Raw genomic sequence first — 24,003 nt, 5'->3', positions numbered from 1 at the left:
CATAGATTATGAATTATTGCTCATGTTATAGAACCCTTCATTGATTTTTTTTATGACACTCTTGACTCTCCAACTATTTAATTTATATTAATTTATATTAATTTAATTGAATGTCAGATGTCAACAATAAAGAGAGAAGTATAGTAGTTTGCAGTCAATTGTAGGGATCTTTATGTCACTAAAGACCTCTCCATTTGAGTGAAGTCCTTGCAAACCGCTATTGTACAAAGGAAGTGCAAGTGCCAAACAACTACACTTTAATCCTCAATTCAATCCTTTCTTTGATGTATGCAGTTGCGGGCATTTTTCCATCCTGAGTAGATATAGGTTAAGAGATTGCAGATGCTCATACTTTGACCAACCAATATCGTTTTCAACTAACTCCACAGACCTGAATCTCGAACCGCAATTGATTAATCAAGCCTCAAAGATGGAAATCACTCTACAATTTTGACAAAAAGTACACAAGCACATGAAGATTGATATGAATTCAATTGATTTGCTTCTTTGAAATAGTTTCTTTTAGTTTACATCAAGCAAACATACTTACTACAAGCTATGTTGCATAAAACTATTGCCCTGAAAGGGCTTTTTTTTTCTCTCTGCCCTTTGTTTCAAATGTACTCTAAAGAAAGATACTGTCGGAACAGACAATAAATAATGGCATCAGATCTTCGTAACTCCAAAGCATATCCTAGTTATCCTTGACAGGCTTTCTACCCTTCTGCTTCTGCTTTAATTGAGTAAGACCTGGTGCTGTAATCTTGGCATTGCCAACAATAGCAGCCACCAATTCTGGATCTGTACATGCTTTCATAAGTTCCTTTTCCCTGTTCGTCACTTCGGGCATATGACTGAACAAATTCATTGCAGTTTTCGCAGCTGAAACAACAGCAACTCAAATATCAATGCATGAGTTTGCAAGAATGAGACATCGAAAGGGAAACTAGAATTTCATATGTAGAGAAACTACACCAAGCTCCTAAAATTCAGGAATATTGTACCATGTATCCAGACCAATTTGCCCTTAAAATAATTAGGCCCATCACATAAGAATCAATAATTCGCCTTCCATCACCACTACACATTCAAGTCGACAAGATGAAAATAGAATAATGAAGTATTCCAGCAAACTATTTGATGATTCTCTCACACTCTCACTAGTAAGTTTTTAGATTAATTGAACTCAAACCTATTTTGAGAGGATATTATCAGCATCCTCCACTCTTTTCCTGTCAAATATAATGCCAGCTAGAAGGTCCTACTCAAAGTTGAGGGCTTTACTGAAAGATGAAAGATTAGACTGGATCTCATAGCCTGCTCGCACCACTCCATCTGCCTTCTAGAACTTTGCCAAGGCTATATGAAAATATTTTTCAATTTACTGTCTTATGACATTGCAAAAGGAACGTAGAATTCTTCTTTTATAGGGCAAACGTTTGATTATAGAACAGTTTGTATATCTTCTTGCTTTACTGGGAAGTCCTACCATAAGAAGGCAAAGATTCACTCATGACAATCACTGACAGACCTTATGACTTATGAGTGTTTTCTTTCAGATATTGAGAAGCTCATTTGTGTTCAGATCTAACCTAAAAGGGTTCTGGAACACTTTTTACAGATCAAACAGAATTAGATATACAGTTTATATGTAGTTTTAAGGACAGATATTAGGAAGTAAGGCTTATAAGTGTTGCAATCTAGGTTTGAAGGGCAACACTTACCTGTCTTAGGCTGTTATGCAATAACCATCATTCCAAGAGGTCTCCATCTAATTTTTTTTATTAGGGATGAATGAGAATATGGTTTGAAATTTTGCCCGAGATGTAATAGTAATGGCTGAAACCCATTGATCAAGGCTGAAACTTGCAAGATCATTAATTTTGACCTTTGTTTAAACCGATCCAATTGTTCGGTATTTTCCAGCATCAAAACAGAAACTAATCGAAGTCAAAACCAAAGCTTAACAGACTCAAACTTCCTACTTAGATTTGGTCAAACAGACCTTACCCCTATATGTACCAATAAAATCTAATCAAGTACTTACTTCTTGATCCAAAAGTCTTTATCAGGCCTAAGACAGTTCCAACTTCCAAGTATAAAAATTACAAAAATACATAAAATAGCCTAAACAAATTTACAGTAAAATTTAAAAAAACAGTATGCATCAATTGTTGAAAGTTATGCAAGTTAATATGGAATTTTGAATATCTGAAAAGATTATGATGAAACAAAATCATTATTTAATTGACTCAGAATTTAATACGAAATGAAAAATCTACCTTTCCCTTTCTTTGCAGTGCCTGGAGTTATTTTTACCCGATACTTGTATGTTTGCAATGCATTGTAAGGGCCACAGACAGGTACAGCATAGAGCAATATATCACTAGGTAGTGGATTTCCTGTGAAATAGTCCAGATCATTTAATTTTTCCTTTTCTTCTTCACCTATCTCATTGATGCCATCTTCCTCGATAGCAATCTTATCCATCTCATAATTATCTTTATCTAGATCTGCTCTCAGATTGTCAGAGAAATCACCATTTGCATGCTTATTTTTGATGGCCTGGGACTGATCTGCTTCAGAGTTATACTCTTGACAATCGCGAGAAAGGTGACCAGGCTTTTTGCACTTATAACACACTTTCGAGGAATCATTTGGAACTGAAAGTAGATATATGTTGGATAAGATCAGTCCCAAATAAATCCAATAAAAAAATTATAAGAAAATGCAAGAAGATATTTGCATTGAAGAACCTTTTGCTTCTTAACCTGCACAAGACCATACCATACATGCAAATGTTGCAATGTTGAGTGGAAACTTATTATAGATTGATGCATGATCAAATTTATAGGCCCATTAATGAAAAAGGGTCCATATCAAATATCAATTACTGTATAGATCAAATGCTCTATTCAATCATTTCCATCAGCCTATACATCAATGTTCCCAAAATACTATAAGAAAGGAAATGACTAAATGTAACAAGAAATATAGCTGTGTCTCTGCTCCCTATAATCTGCGAAATCGACCAGATATGCTTATCCAAATCGATCATATTACTACGGTCCAAGGAATGCTAACCAGTCAGTGCCCCACATGCCGAACAGGAGTTTGGGTATTATCATGAGCACGCCCAGTACCCATTAGTTCTAGTCAAAGAGACAGAGAGAAGCTTTGTGGCATCAAATTGAAGATGTGATGGCTGGAGAAAAGTTCCAAGTTCAGTTTTTCTACTCGTCTTAATATTACCTAGACGAAAGTTCAAAATGAGGTAAATCTACATTTATAACATTTTATCTTCATGGTAGTTCTATAGAAATGTACCTTAAATTACTGAATTTGGTCCATGTTACAATATCAAAAATTTAAACATTCTCTATTAGTTTAAGCTTTTAGACCTATTGGTGAGTTCACATGAGAGCAGAGCATGAGATCCTAAGTTTAAATCCTCTTAGGTCTATGTCGGATTTAAAATATAATACATCCACCTATTTAATTCAAATCTAGTAGTTACACCTATTAAATATCTCAAACTCAAAAGTTAAAAATTATAAGGAAATAAAACAATAGTCCTTTATAGGGGTGTCAAATAAACGAGCGGTTCGGGCAGGGCTCGACTCGACATGAGCTGAGCCAAGCCGAGCCTAAGCCTTAATTTAAGACTCAATTTGAATTTTATTACAGATCGATTAGAGTCAATCCACATCATCCACCTCTAGGTGTCGGATAGAGGTGGATGATGTGGTAATGAAGGTGGAAGGTGGTGGAGCACAATAGAGAGAAAAATGGCAATGGTAGTGAACGAAAGGAGATTAATTTACTTCTACTCTTAGGTTATCTTACTTTTACTTTTAAGATAAACTTAAGGCTAAAATAATTTTTCAATGCTTGGATAATTAAACAACGGAGCCTAACCCCTCCTATATATAAAGAGGTCAGGTATAATGAGTCATACTAGGATTAGCCACAAAGGCTTATACGAATCAAATTATGATTTATCCGAAACGCTTACATGACTTAATAGGACTTGTTTTAAAGACTTACTTGATTTAAGTAGACTTGTCTTAAGGATTTACTTGACTTAATTGAATTTGCCTTAAGGGTACATATGACTTAACTAGACTTGCATTAAGAGCTTATATCATGAATTAATTAAAAGATAAATATACTCGCTTCAACGAGCCTAATGTCTACATGATATGAAACAACCTGACCCAGTTTGCATCAAATTTCGAGTCGAGCTTGAGCCGAAACCGACTCGATCAGGCTCAGCATGATAGGCTCAAATATGTAAAGGATTCTTTCTCAAACCCTAACCCTAAACTCCCAACTCCCAACACTCTACCACTCAATTCTCTCTCATTCGCTCCGATCTTTTTTCTTCTAAGCCATTGGTCGGCCGCCTCCTCCTTCTCCATCGTCAACTCACCTCCTTCAACAAGCCACCTCCTCGTCCTCCTCCTCCTTCAGCAAGCCGGCTCCTCCTCAAGCCACCGCCTCGTCCTCCTCATCCATCATCAATAACCCTCCTCCTTCACCTCCTCCTCCACCTCCTTCTCCAATCAGGCTCCTTCGTCGGCCTCCTCCATTAGGACCCCCAAGCCTCCTCCGTTGGCAAACCTCATCTAGTCATCCTTTGTCGACAAGAGGTTTCTTTAAGCATTAATTAATATTAGTGTTTACATCTTAATATGCTCATTGATTTGCAAATATATTGTAGCTAATCATTTATTTTAGTCCTAGTGCTCAATAAACCATGGCAAAATTCATACTAAGCTTGATGAATTTTGGAAATATTGAGTTAATACGTGTGCAACTTCAACTGAGGGTATGAGGCTTCATTCAAACACCATTTGGATGTAAACAAATATTTATACTTTTATCTGTTACATCTTCTAACCATCGATACGTTCAAGTCCATCAGCCATAACTCGAGTTGGAACCTTCTTTTTCATTCGACAAACTACAACATGTTGTATCTCAAGACAATGTGCAAACTGTACATATGCTAACAAACTTAGACTACTTTCAAGTGCACTGCTGACAACAACCTTCTCATGTAACTAAGCCCATTCTACTATGTTGAGGGAATTGGATCCGAGAATCATCAAAAAAAAACAAATCAGCTCTTTTAAGGTATGTGAATTATACTTCTCATAATATATTTTTTTCCATTTTACACTTTTATAAAATATTGTTTACTCTATTTTTATAATCTTATTTTATTCAAGTATCTGCAATGGTAAATGTGTTTGTGAAGATTCCATATGTAGTTTGATATTTAGGTATCTTTTCAATTTATTGTCTCTTAGGCATGACCTATTGACAACCACTATTAGAATATAATGCATGTTCCAAACATCTTTTTGTTGTTATTTGCTCCTCCAACACATGACTATGCATACTTGGAATTGTGCAAGCTGCAGCCATAATTGGAATCCATTGTCCCCACCTGATTGTTCAAACTCGGCTAAAATTAGATTGGATCGTTCTTGTCTCACAATTTATCGTATATTTTCTCTATATGCTTTTGCAGATAACTTATTCAATAGACAGGTTGTATTTCTTTTCCATTTGCTCAATCTATAAATAGAAGTGTTGTAGAGAGTGCACTACTATTTCTGTTCAATGTGTTGCAGTTTCGAGTACAATGCTGCTGCTGAAATGGTGAAAGAAATCAAATTTGAGGAAGTGGATGGTATGTCACCCCTATTCCTAGTTTATTTATGTCAGATATTTAATCGTGTCTCAGTGAAGGATCGCCCTTCATAATGTGTTAAACAGTCAGTGGTGTCAGTGGGTATGTGGGTAGATCTCCAATTTGTGGTCAAATTTCATGCTTTAAACCTCAACCAGATGTTGTCATCCATTTTATTTAACATTAGGCAGCCTACCACAAGAATGCTTATTTGTTATGAACTGTGTTTACTGGTAATGGTTGGCTATAATAAAATGTTAGTACTATTGCAGGTTCATACACTTTGTATGCTTCGTCCGTAAAAGTTCCTATTTGTTCAACACTAATAAGAATCATCTGGTGTCACTAATATTCGTCATCTCTAATAATTATTAATGTTCTTTTGTTAGCTAAACAATCCATAACTTATTATACTTTATTTTTTTATACAGTTACAAGATCAAGCTTCTTTCTAGTGTTAAGAATCCCTGACAGTAACATTTTGCAAGTGTCAAATAAATTTAATCGTAATATTTAGCATGCCACTAACTTTTATTGTAATATTTGGGAAGTGACAAATATTTTTTATTGTAATATTTAGCAAGTGATAGACTTATAATTTGGATACTTTGAGCCAAATTTTGATAAATAATAATATTGTGTTGAATTTTGAAATTGGTGTGATGCTTATTTTTATTTTGATGATTTGATAGTTCTCTATGTATTATTGACTTATTCTTATAATTTACAGGTTAAATCTTTAAATTTTCAGCTTTAGTAAAGTATTGTTTAATTTAACTTAGTTCAGTTTGAATTGTTCTTTGTTGGCTTGGCATTTTGAATATTGCTATATTAAATTTTAGTCAAGTTGGTTGGCATTTTGAATATTTTAGTCAATTTTTAAATTTTAAACTTTAGTAAAGTTTTTTTTAATTTAACTATTTAAGCTTATTTCAGCTTAAATAGTTTTGGGCTTGGCTTAGGCTCGGTCCGACTTGACTTGAATAAGGCTCGATAATAGGCTCAATTCAAGCTCAGGTACAGTCTGGCTCAGCTCGAGTTGAGCTAAGCCAAGCTAGTAGACTCGAAATTAATTGACCCGAGCCTGAGTTATAACCAACTCACCACTCACCTAGGCTCGGCTCTTTTACACCCCTACCTTTATTGGTTTAAGCTTCTAGAGCTTTGTTTTGCGGTTTTTTCTTCTTCTTTTAGTGGTATGAGGGAGGGGGCCTGAAAAAGGCTAGGAATCGCACTATTTCATTTCAAAACTAAAGATGAATCTACCCATTTGGTAGACACAACAACTATATACAGATATCACAGTATCACCAACCCCCAAAACGAAATAAAAGCACCTACAACCTAGCAAGGAAAAGTATCATCTCCTCCATGTAACCTGTTGGCATATAACAATTTATGGAGAGATTCATATTTAATAATTCAAAGCGCTTTTCCTTGTCAAAAAATTCTTGATCCAAACAGTCTGGAAGCAGCCAGCAAACTAGGCACTTTGAAACCAGCCACAGCATAGCAAAAACAAAAAAATGGAAAAATTATATGATTGCAGGTGAAGAGAAATAAAATTCAATCTAGCAAATATCAAATTCAACTAAGAATGAAAGATCAGAGGAAGATATTTGTTAGTAAGTACCAGAAACTGGTTCGGTTAATTTGCAAGCAACTACATCCCCATCATGTGAATCTTTTTCTTTTCTTGAAGCTTTTCCAGCAGACTAAAATAATGAAAAGATAATTAACATGGGAAGTGCAACAGAGAAGATAGTGAAAGAGATTAAAATACTAAGCCCTTCCAAGTAAGTAAAAGAGAATTCTTAAGCAATGTTAATACCGCAAGTAAAGCCATACGAATCTTCCTTTCTTCTTCGTCCTGTTCTGCATATTTCTCTTTAATCTTTTTAAGTTTGCTCTTTTGTCCACGACTGATTTTCGGATTGACAGTCCTTGAGGTCTCCCCGCTTTTATCTTGCTGAGAAACTGAGGGAACAGATTTATTACCTTCTTTATTTTCATGTGAATCGGTTGTATTTTCACTGCTATTCTGGCCTTTCTTGAGCTTCCGTCTGTCAGCCTTAGATATATAAGGTTTTTCTCTTATTGTAGGTTTTTCTTCTTCTTGATCATGAGCCACCACTGAAATTGATTGATATGTATCATGAGCAGAACTTCGATTAGATAATTTAGCAGGGCCAAGACCAAGAGCCTTATCAATGAGAATGTCAAGTGCAGATGAAACAGAAGGTTCATTTTCATCTGTAACTGTCAAGTTCTTTTTTGAGTTTCCTACTCCATCAAGCTTTTCAGATAGGTCAGAATTATTAGAATTGGAAGATATACTAACAGGTACAGAATCAACTTCAGAGATACTATCTTGTTTCACTTTAAAATGATCATCTCTTGATCTATCCATGCTTGATCTTGAATCTTGATCTGGTTCCTTAGTTGTCTCTCCTTCACTAAGAATTTCTTCATCTAACTCAGAACCATTCTGCTCTTTAAGAGAATCTCCTTCCATTTCCTGAAGGGCTTCATCTTCACCTCTGACCCTCCTTTCATTTACATGTGAAGCCAAGGAGCTCTCGTCCAAACGAAACAAAAGGCCAAACCCCATCACAAGAGGGTGAGGAGGGAGAAAATTCTTTTTACCACGAATCATGAAACTCCCTACTGTAAGATACTCGCCAGTTGGAGCGGTTTTGCTGACTTGATGAGGGTACACCCACCAAGCACTTGTAACTATCTTCGAATCCCATGCTTGACTATGACAGACCTGGAAAGAGAAACAGGTTCTAGGAATTTCTATAACAGATACCTCAAATTATTAAAGCATGAAAGCTAGAATTGAATCTCAAGAATAAGTCTTGATAAGCAACTGTAAACCAAGGATGAGTTCAGATTTCAGAACTACGAGTTAAAGAGTCCAGTTTAACTCACAGTAAAACATCCTGCTTGATTCAATGTCAGGGGTGGTATTGGATGATCTGGTTTGTGGTTCTTGATCACAGTACTAGAAGCTCCATGTAGGTCTGCATGAATATACCTATTTAATCAAACTCAAAGTCAGTCAACAGTGAAAGGCATGATTGAGTCGATGAGGTTTTATTTGGGAACCAGTGTAAATAATATGGCAAAAGCTAAAGCTGCAGATAATCAAGATGAATAAGTGAGCAAGTGGAGTCGTAGGCCACAACTGCAGACTGCAAACAAGGTAAACCCATTATATGAAGGATAACTATAGTAGTCATCAATCAAAGGCATTGACTGCAAATTTGGCCCAGCTAATTATCTAACTTCCCACAGATAAATAAAATGAATTGTTGATTATTTTATGATTGACTTCTTGAGAAATATTCTTCCTTCAATCTTTCAGCGATTGGCTCATGGAATAGAGAATATAGAGCCATATCTTTTTGCTACAAATTAACCCTTCTACATTCTAACTGCTATAGGTGATATGTGAAATCCAGATCCACTTATATAGTAAAATCCATCCCTTAAAGTATACTTTAGCTGAAAATCAAAAAATAATCTGATCTATATTCCATAAGAATGTCCAATATGGATTTACCAAATTGTATCATTAAAAGAACCAAAATGGTAAAGACAATGACGACTCACTCAAAATTGTCCAGCATCTGAACTCACTGAGTCCAGAAAAAGAAGAAAAAGAAAATGATAGCATTTCGTAAGAGACTTACAGTAATTGCTAGTCAAATATTAAAAAACATTAATATATCATACCTTGATTAAGATGTACTCCATATAAACATTAGCATGGCTTTTGAAAATAAAACATGGGTGTAATGAGATTTCTAGTTTTGAGTCTTGTGAATAGGAGATTCTGCTGACATCACAACATGGACTAGTGCAGGTAATTTCTGGCATATATTAGATGGTAATTGATAGTTCTTTTAGGAGGTATACCAGATTTCTATTAGAGATTTTCAGTACAATTTAGCAAACAACAAAAGGACACTTCTTAGTTGCTGTGATTGGCTCATGTTGATTCTCAGTGGTTGATTCTCAAGTAATATTTATAACATTAAATAAACCTTTGAATTCCACTGGACTCATGCAAACCTACTTTTACAATGATCCTAGTTGGACAGTTGAATTTACTTACAGATCTCCTTTAGACATATATCGCTTGACTATTATCTCATTTTGTTGAGCATCACGGCCACTGATGACCAAATAGTTTTCGCTGCTGATGAACCAGTTGAATTTCTCAAACCAGTGAACTTTGCGCATATGAGAGATTGCTGCAACAGTTTTTTCCTAGAAAAAATATAACAACAAAGTACATCAAGTGCACATCATGTATAATGTCCCACTTTTGTATGAAATGCAAAATCTATACTCTTATTCTAGTGAAATAAAGGAGAAATGCAGTCATTGACAACTTAAATCACTGATCAAACTACTGACAGCATACCATTTCAAATACAAGCACATACAGAACATTAGTGCATGACACTGTCAAATTACAGTTCAAAGATAATACAGTACATAACCTTCTGAATTATTGTTTCTTATCTTTAACTATTTTATGTTCAATGCAGCTACATCTGAACATTCAACAAAGAAATTTACTTTGGAGTCCGGACCCTTAAGTAATATAACCTCAGCAGTGGCTCACCACTCACCAGAAATATAAACTATAGCAATTAAAACAAGGACAAAGAATTCAAAGGCTAAATGACAATGAGAAAAGATAAAATAGCGTATAAAGGTCTTACAAACTATTGATAATGCAAAACAAGCCAATGCACAAATTATCTTAGCTACCTCAAATAGAAATGATTTGATTAAAATGAACACAATATGTTCCTTGAAAGAAGGTACTCCTAACTAAGTTCATTACCAACTTCACGGAGTATGCCAATGGCCTATCGGCATGAAATTTGCCGGCCCGCGCAACCCATACCGGTTAACAGTTAGAGGAAAGCAGTGATTTGGAGGGTAAGACAGTGGCAAAAGGAGGAACCAGGGTTTAATCAGATGGAGAGGGGAGGAAGCATTAGAAGACGCAGGATTCAGGTTGGGGTCAGGAAACATTTCTTATCCACAAGTGTAACTGTGTAAGTCAGAAGACATAGATTCACTTCAAGGGAGGAAAACAAAAGGATGCTGTAACGAATGCATGTATGTTTCTTACGGTACACTGTCATGACCACTCTAGATATTACCTGAGCAAGTTGGAGTCGTGTCTTCTTCTCAGCTGCTTTAAATGCCTTCTCATGTGCTGTAACTGTCTTTTCTTGCTTACTCTCCTGTTTTTTCTTCAGTTCATACCAGCGGCGGGCGTTTGCATGTGCAGAAAGTGCCAAATCAATCTCTACCTGGAAATGTGAAATATGAACATTCAGTTGCAATTCAATACCAGGTTGAAATATTAGGAGAAAGCTGAACTTAAACTTGATAATGATACTTCAAACTGACGAATCAACATAGTCCATGATATCCACCAAGAAGCAATCACCTGTTACACTTCTTATCGGGTTAACCTTGGTTAATGTGAAACTTCAATTTGTTAACCAACAAACATACAAACATCTAATTTTTTGAAGATCAAACCACAACACTCCAATCAAAACCTTCACAGGGAAAGAAACTAGATAAAGTGAGTAGATGGTAAGTTCTCTTATAAGCAACCTGTCCGGAATGAATAAGCACAAAGTGAATGAAAGCAGACAAATTTTCTTATAAATAAATGATCAATGAGGATTACAAATGACAAAATAGGAATGTGTTATTTTCTCGAAACAAGACAAGGTAACTGTAGGAGTGGTTTCCTTAATCAAGTAAAGCTTTCCTTGAGGTAAACTTTGCATCTGGAAGTTGTCTAATTGAAACGATATGTACAGATACTTTACAGTCTCACAACTGTACATGATATGATTATCAGAACCATGGAGAAATGGAACCACTGATTTTCCAAGTGGCTGGAAAAGGCTTATACAAAACCAAAGGTGATGTTATGAAGTATAAACTAGAGGTACTAACAGGTATAAATAGGAAGAGAAATATCAATAGGAAATTACAATGAAGTTGATGTCCATCCGGAAATAAAATAATGATTTACTGTTATGACTTGACTATACAAGTTCAGCTCTTTATGAAAGTCAAATTTGTTGATTAGTTTGGTATTGTCAATCTAGCTATATAAAACTACTGCATCCATTAACTTAACTGGTCACCAATATCATCCCAAGCATTTCCTGAAAAGCATGGAGTCGACTAAAACACAACTCTTAGATAAGCTACTCCACAAAAGTTGACAGATTTTTATTAAGAGACAATTACACTTGGACCCCTGACCTATCACCATTTTTCGGCGGGGGAACGAAACAAGGGAATGAAAACAAAAGGTAATAAAAATCTAACGAAATGAGTGTTCTTTTCAATAGTTCAAGGGGTCTATATTACAAAGAGTGATAGTTAAAGGAGACTAAATATAATTAACCATTTTATTAATGGTTATCAAACTAACAACAGCCCCTTTAGAAATTTGTCTTTAATTCCCTGCCGAAAAAAACAAGTGATAGACTTAATATGGTGTCGTGCCAGATAGAACTTAGCAGCAAGAGTTATCTATTCCTATAGGCCATAGCTCCGTTTAGGATCATGATTGCCAGTGGCAATCCACCACACAACCCCCCTAGACATGGGTATTGTTAAAAAGAGGGGAAGAGCAACTTCCAGTTAGGAACTTATCATCACCTGTAATACATAATTATGGGAAATTTATACACAACACGGTGCACCCTATCTGGTCACCACCGAGACATCCTCACTTGTTTCAATCATGAAAATTCAGAAAGATGAAGCCTTTGGCTCATCCTCTTCTCAACAGCAATAAGAAGTTGCTGAAAAGATTATTAAAGAAAAGGCACAGCAGGAGAATGTATCTTTTACTACCCAAACAAAGAGAACAAGCTGAAAATATACAAGTTCCATCAAGACTAGTTTTCTTTTTCTCAAAACAAATGAACTTTTAAGTTAGACTATAATATGAATCAACAATCACCATTTCAAATTTTTGTCCTATTTGCATAATTGAAAGGAATAAGAGAGGAAATACAGTGCCTATATTATTATTATTATAAGAAAAAAAAGGGATAACAATACAAGAAGCTAACGGAAAAGGAGGCCCGTGAAAGCCAAACGAGCAATATTGAAGAATGAAGATAGCGCCAGTATATTAATGGAAAGGAACAAAATTTCAGAATGGAAGGATATCACTAACAAACAATTGCTGGCTAAACCCCTCAGTATGCAAGAGGACATGCAACCCAGTAGCTAATATGGATTTAACTGCCATTAGTTTTCATTTTTGCTTTGTAGTGCTCATTTTCGACATTGTGAGCCTTGTAGTTCAAAAATGAAGGGTTCGAAAGCAATTTATGTTTTCATTTTAGCCTCAACAGATCTCCAAGGGAAATGTTATTAAACAGTAGAACAGGATAGATAACATAAATGTATTTTTGATATACACAAGGAGGTAAATCGTGCAGCTTGTCTTCAACAGATTACTAATTTGAATGGGTATCTATAATAAATAAGCCAGACAGTCGCTCCACACAGCTAGCAATACCTCTTCAAATGTAATCAGCTCCATTAAGAAAGTTATAGATGTTTCATTTCAGCATATTAAAATATCAGAGCAAAGATTCTCTAAGAGTAGATTCGATGCGGGCCAATCCATTTAGATCAATATGGGCACACCACTGTAGGGGTGTAAACAAGCCTCATTTTTTGTTTAGGCTCAGCTTAGCTCAAACCGAGCCGAGCTAGACCCAAGCCTTACCGACCTCAAGCCGAGTTAATCGAGCTTATTTCAAAACAAGCTCAAGCCTTAAACGAACCCAATAGTCTTAAATGAGCTCAGACCTTAAACGAGTCCAAAAGCCATAAATGAGTCGTTGGATCAAAGATTTTGTACTTAATATATATATAATAAAAAAATTATGAGCCTATCAAATCGAGCCTAAGCAATCCGACTTCAACTTAGGCTCAGTTCGTTTAATAAAATAGCCACCGCTCATTTATTTTGACAGCCCTATACCAGTGCATAAATTGAGTGCGTCAGACAATCATGATACACTCAAAATACAAAGAGACCCACAAGGTTAGAGCGGATGCAATCATGGCCGTCAAATACGCATAATTGATAAGCTGGTGAGCATTCAATGGCATGCCTTGCCACCCACACTAAATTTCAATCCAAATTTCAAGTTCCTCAAATAGAACAAAAGGCTAAGAAATTTGACCAGATGGATTATTCATGCAGCAAAAGGATGTTGCCAAATCCTATGTAGATAAAATGTTTCTGGCCATCCTAACTACCACAAGCTCAAAATAATAGGATCCTATGTTATAGCTGGTACTATGGGTGTAAACGAGCCGAGCCTAAGCGAGCCGACTCCAACTCAGGTTCGGCTCGAAATTAATTTTGAGCTTATTAGCTTGGCTCAACCTCGGCTTAGCTCAACTCGAGCCGAGCTCGAGCGTAGATTAAGCCTATTATCGAGCCCTATTCAAGCCGAGCCGAATCAACTCAGACTGAGCTGGAGGTGGTGGCTTGACGGAGAAGGTGGAGGCCGATGGAGGAGGCGGCAGGGAGGCCAAAAGAGCAGGAGGAAGCCGAAAATGTTTGTTCCTCATTTCGACAAAAGTTGTTGCTTTTAATAAATATTCCTTCAGTTGGTGAGGTGTACAATCAAAAAAGATAATCCATAGTGATCCAAGTATTAGATATATATTCTATTCTATCCTCCAGCATAAAGAAACAAATAGAAAGGCTAGAAGAAGGCTCAAAAAATAACGATTGAGATGATTGATGTGATAGAATCAACCCATGTGGCTACTAATATTGATTGAGAAACTCAATAAAATCCAACGGCTTTCCAGATGCATTGTGATTTACACTTTTGCTCTTGTTTTATATCGAATGGTTAAACTATAGGGCGTACCAAATTGATGAGATTAATCTCTCATGTTAATGTGATTTGGGCTGTAACGGTACGTTCCTTCTCACTTCGCTCCTTATCCCAACAATTAGACAGCTCTGCCACTGCCACTCAAGTGTGTAAACGAGCCTATTGAGTTGTGCCTAAGCCGGCGGCTCATGCTTGGCTCAAAATTCAAATCGAGTCTCAAAATATATTTAGGCTCGGCTGAGCCGAGTCGAGTCCGAGCCGCTCGTTTATTTTGACACCCCTAGTTGCTATTACCATAAAGCTTGCTCATTCAGAATTTTAGATATTTAAATTGAAGATATATGATAGAAATGGAAATCTAATCACTTCATTCTAATCTATTTATCAAAGGAGAGGACATCTAGCCACAAGAGTAGGGGATTCATCAAAATGGACGAATTCTAAGCTAGGCGTTCAAACGCCTGGTCAGTTGTTCGAATAAGATCATAACACTTTTGGCTGAGAGCAAAGTTCACTGATGCATTCGAACGCCCTTCAGGCCGTTTAAATGCTCGCCAACTTGATCGTTGGTTAATGATTTATTTTAAGAGTTTGATTAGGTTTGAGTTTGTTTTATTTTTGTATGCCCCGTTTGCTTCAGGAATAAAATTAATTCTAATTTGATATGAAGTATTTGTTTTCTACAATTGAGTTATTACAATGTTTACATATTATTCTGGAATAAAGAGTTATATTCTAATATAGAAAAAAAGTTATTCCTAAAGTGAAACGGGGGGGGGGGAGCTTAAGTAATTAGTTCGATTGGAAACTATGTATAAGTTTTTTTATGTGGGGCGGCAATAAAATATTTCCTTTCCTTCTCTCTTTTCTCAAGTCTAGCCAGGGGAGAAAGGTTTGCGATTTCCTTTCTTTCCACCATTATTCTGTTGTGGTATTACTTAACAAAGTTTTGTCGGGTTTGAACCTATCAATATAATTATGCATCAATTTCATTTATTTTGTTTTGGTACTTTTGGTAACTGTTAAGAGAATAGATCCTTGCCTTGCAATAAACAAGTGAGAAATTGTGATAGAACATGACATTAGAATGAATATATTTTTCTAAAGATGCCTCAGTATTGATGCAAATTAAAATCCAGCATCTTGCTAATAATGCAGCGCAGGACACAATTAATAGTCCTGAATTTGTAGAGAGAATGAAAATTCATTTCATCTTGCTAATGTGGCATCCAAAGGACCAGCTATTCTAGACATCACAATCCCATAGTGCAGAAAAAGCATAGGCCTTCAAAATTCAAACATCAAACTTGTTATTTAATTAATTAAACTTGATTATCATTTAGAGCAGAAACTCAAGTATGTTTGTGAATGAGGGAATGCATTAAAAGCTCATACAAACTAGAAAGTATGAACTATGGAGTATCGTTAAATCTAGTTATGGGGAGCATAGCAGATCAAGATAAAATGCAGTGATAAACAAGAATTGGAATGTGAATTAGCAAATTGCAGCTATACCTTTTCAGCAGGAGCAGTTTTTTCATCCTCATCCATTTCATCAAGGTTGTTACTGAGCAATAGTGTAATGCAGTTTCTTTCAAGATGGAGTTTATCAATGAGGCCAGCTATTGGGTTTCCTAATTTTCTCTCTTCCTTAACCATGCGGGCAAGATCCTGCCAATCCATCCCATTCGCAAGGGCAACACGGACTGCTAATATAGCTGCATCCACATCTTCTAAATTGTACTCAATCAGTTCCGCCATTTTAGTGCAGTGGTCCACTTCTTTTCTCAATGTATGTACACGATTTTCCTGCATCACAGAAAAATTATAGAAAATCTATAGGAGGCTATTCTGAAGGGAGCAAGTGCAGGGTACAAATGGCAGAAAGGGGCCACCAGTTCAGCAGCACTAGGCCAGAGTCAAGCTCGGTTTTCCAGAGGTCAAGGCAAAACAGTGAAAAGGAAAAATTTTGGAAAACAAACATCTAGGAGGGAAAAAGCACAAGCTAAAACGAGCATCCGTACCAACTACGTTTATGGGAAATTAATAGAAAAAAGGAGTTGAAAATAACTCTTATTCTCTGTAATCAGATATGACCCCCCCAAAAAAAAGTTAAGCTGGTGAAATGGAATTTGCCAATGTCTCAGGTGAAGGCACTGCAGGATAGGTCATCTTTAACATATCAAATTGCCAATGTCTTGCAATTGTTGGCTAATGGAATTATGGAAATTATACTAAAACATACACGAAAAAAATATATCCTTGGGCATTTCACTTTGGATCTCTGTTCAACTAGACTAAAACAAGAACCTTCAAATGGGCAATAAAGTGAGATACGTCCGTATAAGCTACCATATTTCATATATATGTGCAGGGAGGAGATTCTACAGCATAGAAAAAGAATAGAGCACACAGGCACAATTCTCTCTCCTGAAAACATAATATAAACTACCTGTACACCATTGGACACTCCAAAATCTGAACTAAAATTCTCCGATTACATCTACAAGCTCAACATGCTCTCTTTTTCAGATAATTCAATTATAGCACATTCTCTAATGATCTGCAGTATGATCCATAATCCTTGTTTTATAGAATCTCAAATGTTGTTCTACTTATCCATGATTAAGTTACTTGATTTTGCACTCTACTTATCCTCAAAATAATACTTTGAGAGTCCAACCTTACTTATGATCATACTTCTTTTGATTAGGACCTTTCCACAACTTAAGCTAGATTAATCTGAGTTTCTGAATCGTAACTCTTCAGCCTTATAAAATGGTAATTGGTGTTGTAGGCAGTAACCTAGTCTCAAGTGTTGAACAAACAGCAGCCACATGTTTTTCAAGTATAAAATAAGAATCAAATAGAACAATTTGCACTAAAGTATTTAGCATTCATAACATGTCACTAATTATGACTGGTAAGCAAAGTAATTTCTTCAAGAAGCTTCCAATCTTGATCAATTTAATTTCTGAAAATAAAATACTAGAGAAATGTATTCTTTACATATAACTTTCACTATATTCAGTTTGTGGGCAGAGAGGATAAATTGTCAATAACCAAAAACAGAGTACAATAATTTATCAGAATAATCTTATCCATTTATATATGACTTAAATAACTGTACATGCAATTATACCAATTGGAAGAAGATTGATGAGAACCTGATCCAACCGTATCTTATTTAGCTTTTGCGTTGCTGATCCCTCTTTTGCTCTTTGTTGTTGCTCCAACTTTTGGCCTTCGATTTTACTATAAAACTCATCAAGAGCAGCATCAAATGTCTCAAATTCAACAGATTCCCTCAACTTGAATTGATTCAACAGAATAGGACAAAATTCATCATAGACCTGCTTTGCAAATAACATAATACGTTTAAGACAGTTTCAAGGTAAAAATTTACTGGATGTACTGTCTTAATACCTTATTTGAGCATAAATAAAGAGAAACCCTCAAGAAAAAAAGAATAAATAAATTGTCACTCATCCTGGAATAATCAAAACAATAGACTGCCGCCACAATAAGGCGTCATTGCATCTACAACTGTTGTTTATAAGGAACTATCAAGGCTGTGGGACCAATAAGTTGAAGAAAAATAGAGGACCATAAAAGATTTGCAATCAACTGTTTTCAGAAATCATCTAGTTTCTCAATGTGTCAAAGCATGTCATGTGATTGACCAACATAGATGATCCTGCGGAGAGATAAACATATGCCAGTGGAGATCTGCACAAAACTTCGTCTATTATCACAATACAAGGAAAACTATATATTGTATAGGCAGCAACTCATCTTCATGGATAGGATAATTCTCACCATCTCGGTGCATTGTTGGGATCGTGTGACATAATATCTTGGCTGTTCTCTTAAGTGGAAAATTTGTGTAATATTTTCTTTCTAAATTCTCCAAAAAAAATAATCAGAAACTGAGGATTACTCCAAAAATTTGTTCATCATATAAGTGTCGAACAATAGTAATAATGAAGAAGTACTTATCCTTCAGCATGTGCAAGCAGCCATACAGCTAGTGTCGTTTTTATTGTGTTTTTGCCATTTCTATTCCTCCATCTTATAGTTCTTACTAGTCAAATACCGAAGAAGATAAGGCTTATCTTGAATATGTGCATGACATTGCTTCATAGAAAAAGATATTCATATTTCTACTTTCGTTCCTAAAAAGCTATGCTGTCACAATCAATCTTGGAGAGCAGATTACTCAATCCCTTTAAGGGCATAAAAAGAGGAATAGTAATTATCTCACTAAACAGTCCAAAAACAGTGTACACCAAATTCTTGGAGAGAAGATATATGGTTTAGGAAACAAAAGTTATGCAATCAAACTCAAATAGATAAAACACATGCTCAAGGGTGCCAAAGGCAGAGTCCATGATCAAGATACTAGAATTTTAAAAGAGTGGAAAAACATAAAAGAACTTTCTGAGACAGCAAAGGCAACCCCATTTTTCACACTTATTAGTCAGAAGAGGAAAAGAGGGCTGACACTACATAAAATGTTCCACAGAAATTTGAGAAAATATCATCAAGAAAATTTCAAAAGTCAAAAGAAACCAAGCATGAAGATGTAAAATTTATGGTCCATGGATATGGCATAGGGATGACCTAGCGTCGTATTAATATTATGTTGACAATTTGACATCAGAGGTTTATTTATTATACAAGATAAGCATAAAGCCTAAAGCATCTCAAAAGGGTGAAAATTATGCATCACTCTCTTATGGACTTAAAGAAGTCAGCAAAACATGGACCGAATCTTTTAGTGCCTCTACCTGAGAAATATATGCATTGGATAATGCAAAACTGCATGAAGTTTAGTAAATAACACAAGTGGAGAAAAGATTATCGTCCAGCTTGCATATGTGATCTCACAATAGAAGGTGCGATGAACATGCACCCAATCAAAAAGTTAACCAACTTGGCAAAAACAATTTCATAAACCAGACAAGCATAGTTGTATGAAGAAACCACAGTGGACGGTGTAAGGTAGCTAGTCGATTTCCCAAAGATGTCAACACATCATTCCAAAAAAGTGTAAACACTTTAAATGGTGATACACCAACCTTTCCAGAAATAGACTCTTGTGCAGGTATAATGTCCTTCCTAGTGGATTTAATCTGCATCAAAATATATCCCTCAGGAACCTTTTGACCCAATATCACATCTGCAAGCCAGTCCTCAAACCGAGTAACAGCCTGTGCTAAAATCTGAACCGTGTTTTCATCAATTTTGTTATCAGGATCTTTCCCAATCTTCATATTTGGGAGTAGGCCAGCGTCCAATATAATATGCTCAGAAAGTGCAGGTCCATAACCTAAGACCTCCCCAAGAATGGTCTTCAGAGTAGCTTTACTAGACTGAGTACCTTCACTGGCTTTCTTATTTGATACAGGCAAGTTCTTATTCTTAATAGTATTTGGTTCCTTGGATTTTTCAGAGACATTAATATCATCATTCACTTCAGAACATTCATTATCACCAGACCTATTTACTGCAGCTTTTAACTTTGTCAAATCAGTCCTTTCAAAAACACGACATGCTTCTACTGGATAGCGATGGCGTGACATAATGGCCAACCCCTTGTCATCATCTCTGCAGTAAACATGTTAGCTTTAAGCTCATTAATGTACATGGAAGAAAAAAAAACACTCGTCCTGTTTGGCAAAACAAACTTTATTCTTGTAGAGATTCAGAAGGGCAAAAGATTGACAGGGAACTGAAAAATGAACGTGGATACAAAAGTGAAGTTATTTCGAGTCAGTATCATGGAAGCAAGGAATCAACTGTGTCCAGGAACCATATAGCCACTACAAAAGTGAAGTTATGCAAAGATCTTTTACTGATCTGAAGTTTTCTATGTGATGCTTGAAAGAAAAAAAATGGGTGTGAAATAACCAAGTAAAAAACAAGTAATTTTATCCACATCTTTGTGCCCACATAAATCCAGTGTAAGCTAATAAGAATGAAAAGCATGCCTTTCTTAATCTATGCAGTAACATCATACGGAAACCTTGTAAATTAGCATTTGAAAGGTCTCTAAAAAGTCACCAAAATTCACAATTGGCTTGATGACAGGCAAAACATATATGGAGTTTTTTTAAAAGAAAAAAGGAATTACGTTTATCATAAGAAACCACAATGGATGAAACAAATTTGAGCGAACCACCCTTTTTAAGATTATAAGCAAGGATTAGCCGTGCCAATAGAGCGCCAACATGTGGCCATTGGCACGATCCACTTCACTTACTCTCAAAACAAATATCCACATGAGAATAGAAGTCGATCTAATTAGATCATCTTCTTCCTCTCAAGATGAATCTCATAAAAACCATATAAAGCTTAAAGGAGGTGGAACTTGGAAGCACCAACGGAAGCGGAGTTGAGCACAGAATGAAAGGAGGAGGCGAAGGCAGGAGAACATGAGAGGCAATGACGGAGTAAGATAAACATCTCCGTCGTTCTTGCGGCACGTGTCATCTTGTACCATGCCAACGAGTGACCAGCACAGGCCATGCCTCTGATATGGCAATCCTGGATTATAAATGTTCTAGATCTAGTGAAACCAGAAAAAATGTGGCGAGGAAACCTAACATCTTCTAAAATGCAACTTTCAATTTACATGATACCCTTGTATGTATGCCACATATATATCATCTATCATGAAATGGATTTAAGATACAAATTGATCAAGATATCCATTGTGCAACATATTAGATTCATATATGCAACTGGATCACCAACATAGAATCGTAACAACTAAGCATTGTGGATATGATAACAACCTGTGAGAACGGAGTAGCGTCATGACGATAAATTCAGAATCTGTGAGAAGTATGTTTCCTTGCGCATAAAGCTCCAAAATTACAAAATGAGCATTACTTCCCAAACCAAATTGGAAAACAATAATCTGTGAATAAAAATCAAAGCTATGATTAAGAACCTCGTATAAGAGAAGAGACAATGGCAAAACATCAATTTCATTCATAATGAGAAGAGAAAAATATTCAAGTCCTTAAAAGTTAAAACTATTGATATCATGGATTTTTCTCCAGTGTTGTAGTTAGCATCAAGTAATTACACGATCATATCCCAGTTGCCGAACATCTTCAAGCCTTCTTGTGCGTATGTGTTTCCGTAATTTAAGAGTAAATCCAGAAGGAGTTGTATTCTTGTCCCTAAACAAAGTGAAGAGTATTGTAACAATGAAAAATTCAAACTAAAAATCAGATCGCATTTACAAAGCTAAAATCATAGATATAGTCTCACCGAACATATTGAGTTGTATGTAACCTGACACCACTTTCCATCAACAATAAAACCTTCTCACTCTCCCCTGATTCAGTCATTCCGCTGCTGTTCATCAGCTTGAACAGATATGTCTACAAATAAATGATCATTAGCAACAATTATGAGAGAACGAATTTAAACCAGATAAAAGATAATTAAACGGATCAGTTATTTATGTCATGAAAGTTGCATTATCTGAGACTTGCTAAAACATTACAATAAAACCAGCCAGTTAGGACACATACTTCACTGGAATTGCAGATTGTTACACTACTTGTATATGAAGTTGTTGAGCAAAACTAAACCGACCCCTTTTCTGAATCTGTTAACTGAAGTAATTATCATTCTCGTTTCCCAGTAACCAACCTCACATTAAATCATTCAAACACCGTGCAAGCGCCTAAGCAGACAACAAAAAGTTCCTTCTAGCACTCGTATCAGAAGTCTGGCTTCAGCATTGACACCTTCTAGAATGACACGCTTACTATGACTAATATTCTCTTGAAGCATCAAAGATTTCACGAATTGTCCTAGAAGGTCCAAGCCCAAAAAAGTGAAGTACAAAATAACAAAACCAAAAAATTAATCATTTCTACACTTTCCACGGAAAAACCAATCATATGAAAGGTTAAATGCCTAATAAGAGCACATCAATTACCAGAAAACGCGAAAATTTGAGAAAAAAACGAAGGCGATAATCCGCTAACAGGACTTCTTCATCAAAGAAGTGAATATTAATAGATGAAAACCCACATGCACGACGGATTTTGTAGATTAGATGAAGTTCTCGGATTACCTTCGGGGTTATGTCGTAGACGTTGGCGCACCGCATCCCGATCAGCTTCCGAAGGCACTTCACCTCCGCGGCCACGTCGGCCGTGTTCATCCGAACCTTCACCATCTTCCTCTTCTCGGCTTCTCCCTGCTTCGCGGATTTGGATTTCAGAGGCGCACTGATAGCAAGCGAGACGGTCCCTGGAAGAGGAGAAATAACTGGGAAAATGGTGTTTTAGGAGAGAGAGAAGTCGGCGAAGGTTTTAGTAGTCTATATAATTTTTGAAGTCGGCTACAAAACGAACTCGGCGACGATTCGCCCTTCATTTTGGAACCTCGAAGTGGGGCATCTCTATACGTATATATACCATATAGTTAAATATAAGTATCATATTTAATCCAAATTAAGCTCGATATAATTCGATCTTGATTTTAGTAAAGCTTGAATCAAACTCAAACCGAGCTAATTTTGATTAGGAATCCATCCATCTGAGCTTTATAAATTTATAATAATTCTTCACGTATAAATTTATAAATTTTTATAAATTTAAAATTATATAACTTTCTTGATAGAGAAATAAAAATTTAATAATATCTCACTAGATAATGATGTAGTTTGAATTAAAATTTGAAAATACTTGTACAACATAAGTTCTTTTAACTAATTGAGTAATATCCCATTGGAAAAAAAATATTACACTTAATTGTGAGAACGATACTTAGTACATATACAACTATGATGATGTGCTTCATATTTATAAGACTAGCCTAGTGTAATCAAGTATAGCTTGATTGAGCTTATTGGATTGATTAAATTCAATTTAACTCTATTTTAAGCTCAATCTTAACTAAGACGCACGGTAAGCATATTCAATACTATTTTAAAGTAAATCTAACTAAGATGTTTGGATCAAGTTTGAATTAAGATCGAATGATTAGATTCTTATTTACCATGTAAGTAACATATTATTACAATAATATTAATTGGATAAATTTCTTCCGATATCAAATATATGATTACTCATAATTTTATAGACAAACAGTATAATGAGTATCGAACCTACGCACTCAACATAAACCCGTATAGAAGTAACTTAGTAACTGATCACTTCCTAATCTCCCCTTTTATCTTGAGCTGTGGCGAATAAGCCTCAACTTCTCACCAACCTCAGTCCTTCTCCCTCTCACTCATTCTCTTTAATAGTTGAACCTCTTTCAGCCATCACTTGTCCAACATTATCTCTAGCATCTAACATCTTCCTAGTCACCTTTAATTCCTCA

General features: G+C 35.8%; 1 protein-coding gene across 1 annotated transcript; it reads right to left on the bottom strand.

Annotated features, from left to right (window-relative positions):
* Positions 1-473: 473 nt before the first annotated feature.
* On the bottom strand, positions 474-22,966 carry LOC140790415 (uncharacterized). Its single transcript, XM_073140489.1, has 14 exons — positions 22,745-22,966; positions 21,928-22,040; positions 21,740-21,836; positions 21,444-21,568; positions 19,725-20,253; positions 17,811-17,996; positions 16,159-16,452; positions 10,891-11,043; positions 9,825-9,979; positions 8,636-8,741; positions 7,533-8,471; positions 7,335-7,416; positions 2,283-2,663; positions 474-882 (listed from the first exon to the last, which is right to left on the bottom strand). The coding sequence occupies exons 1-14, from the start codon at positions 22,847-22,849 to the stop codon at positions 695-697; spliced, it is 3,453 nt and encodes a 1,150-aa protein (XP_072996590.1). The 5' UTR covers positions 22,850-22,966; the 3' UTR covers positions 474-694.
* Positions 22,967-24,003: the final 1,037 nt, after the last annotated feature.

This window comes from Typha latifolia, chromosome 6, assembly GCF_019914945.1.
Source record: "Typha latifolia isolate L0001 chromosome 6, TyphaL0001v2, whole genome shotgun sequence".
In the NCBI taxonomy this organism is placed as follows: domain Eukaryota; kingdom Viridiplantae; phylum Streptophyta; class Magnoliopsida; order Poales; family Typhaceae; genus Typha; species Typha latifolia.
This window is presented reverse-complemented; position numbering and strand designations above follow the sequence as displayed.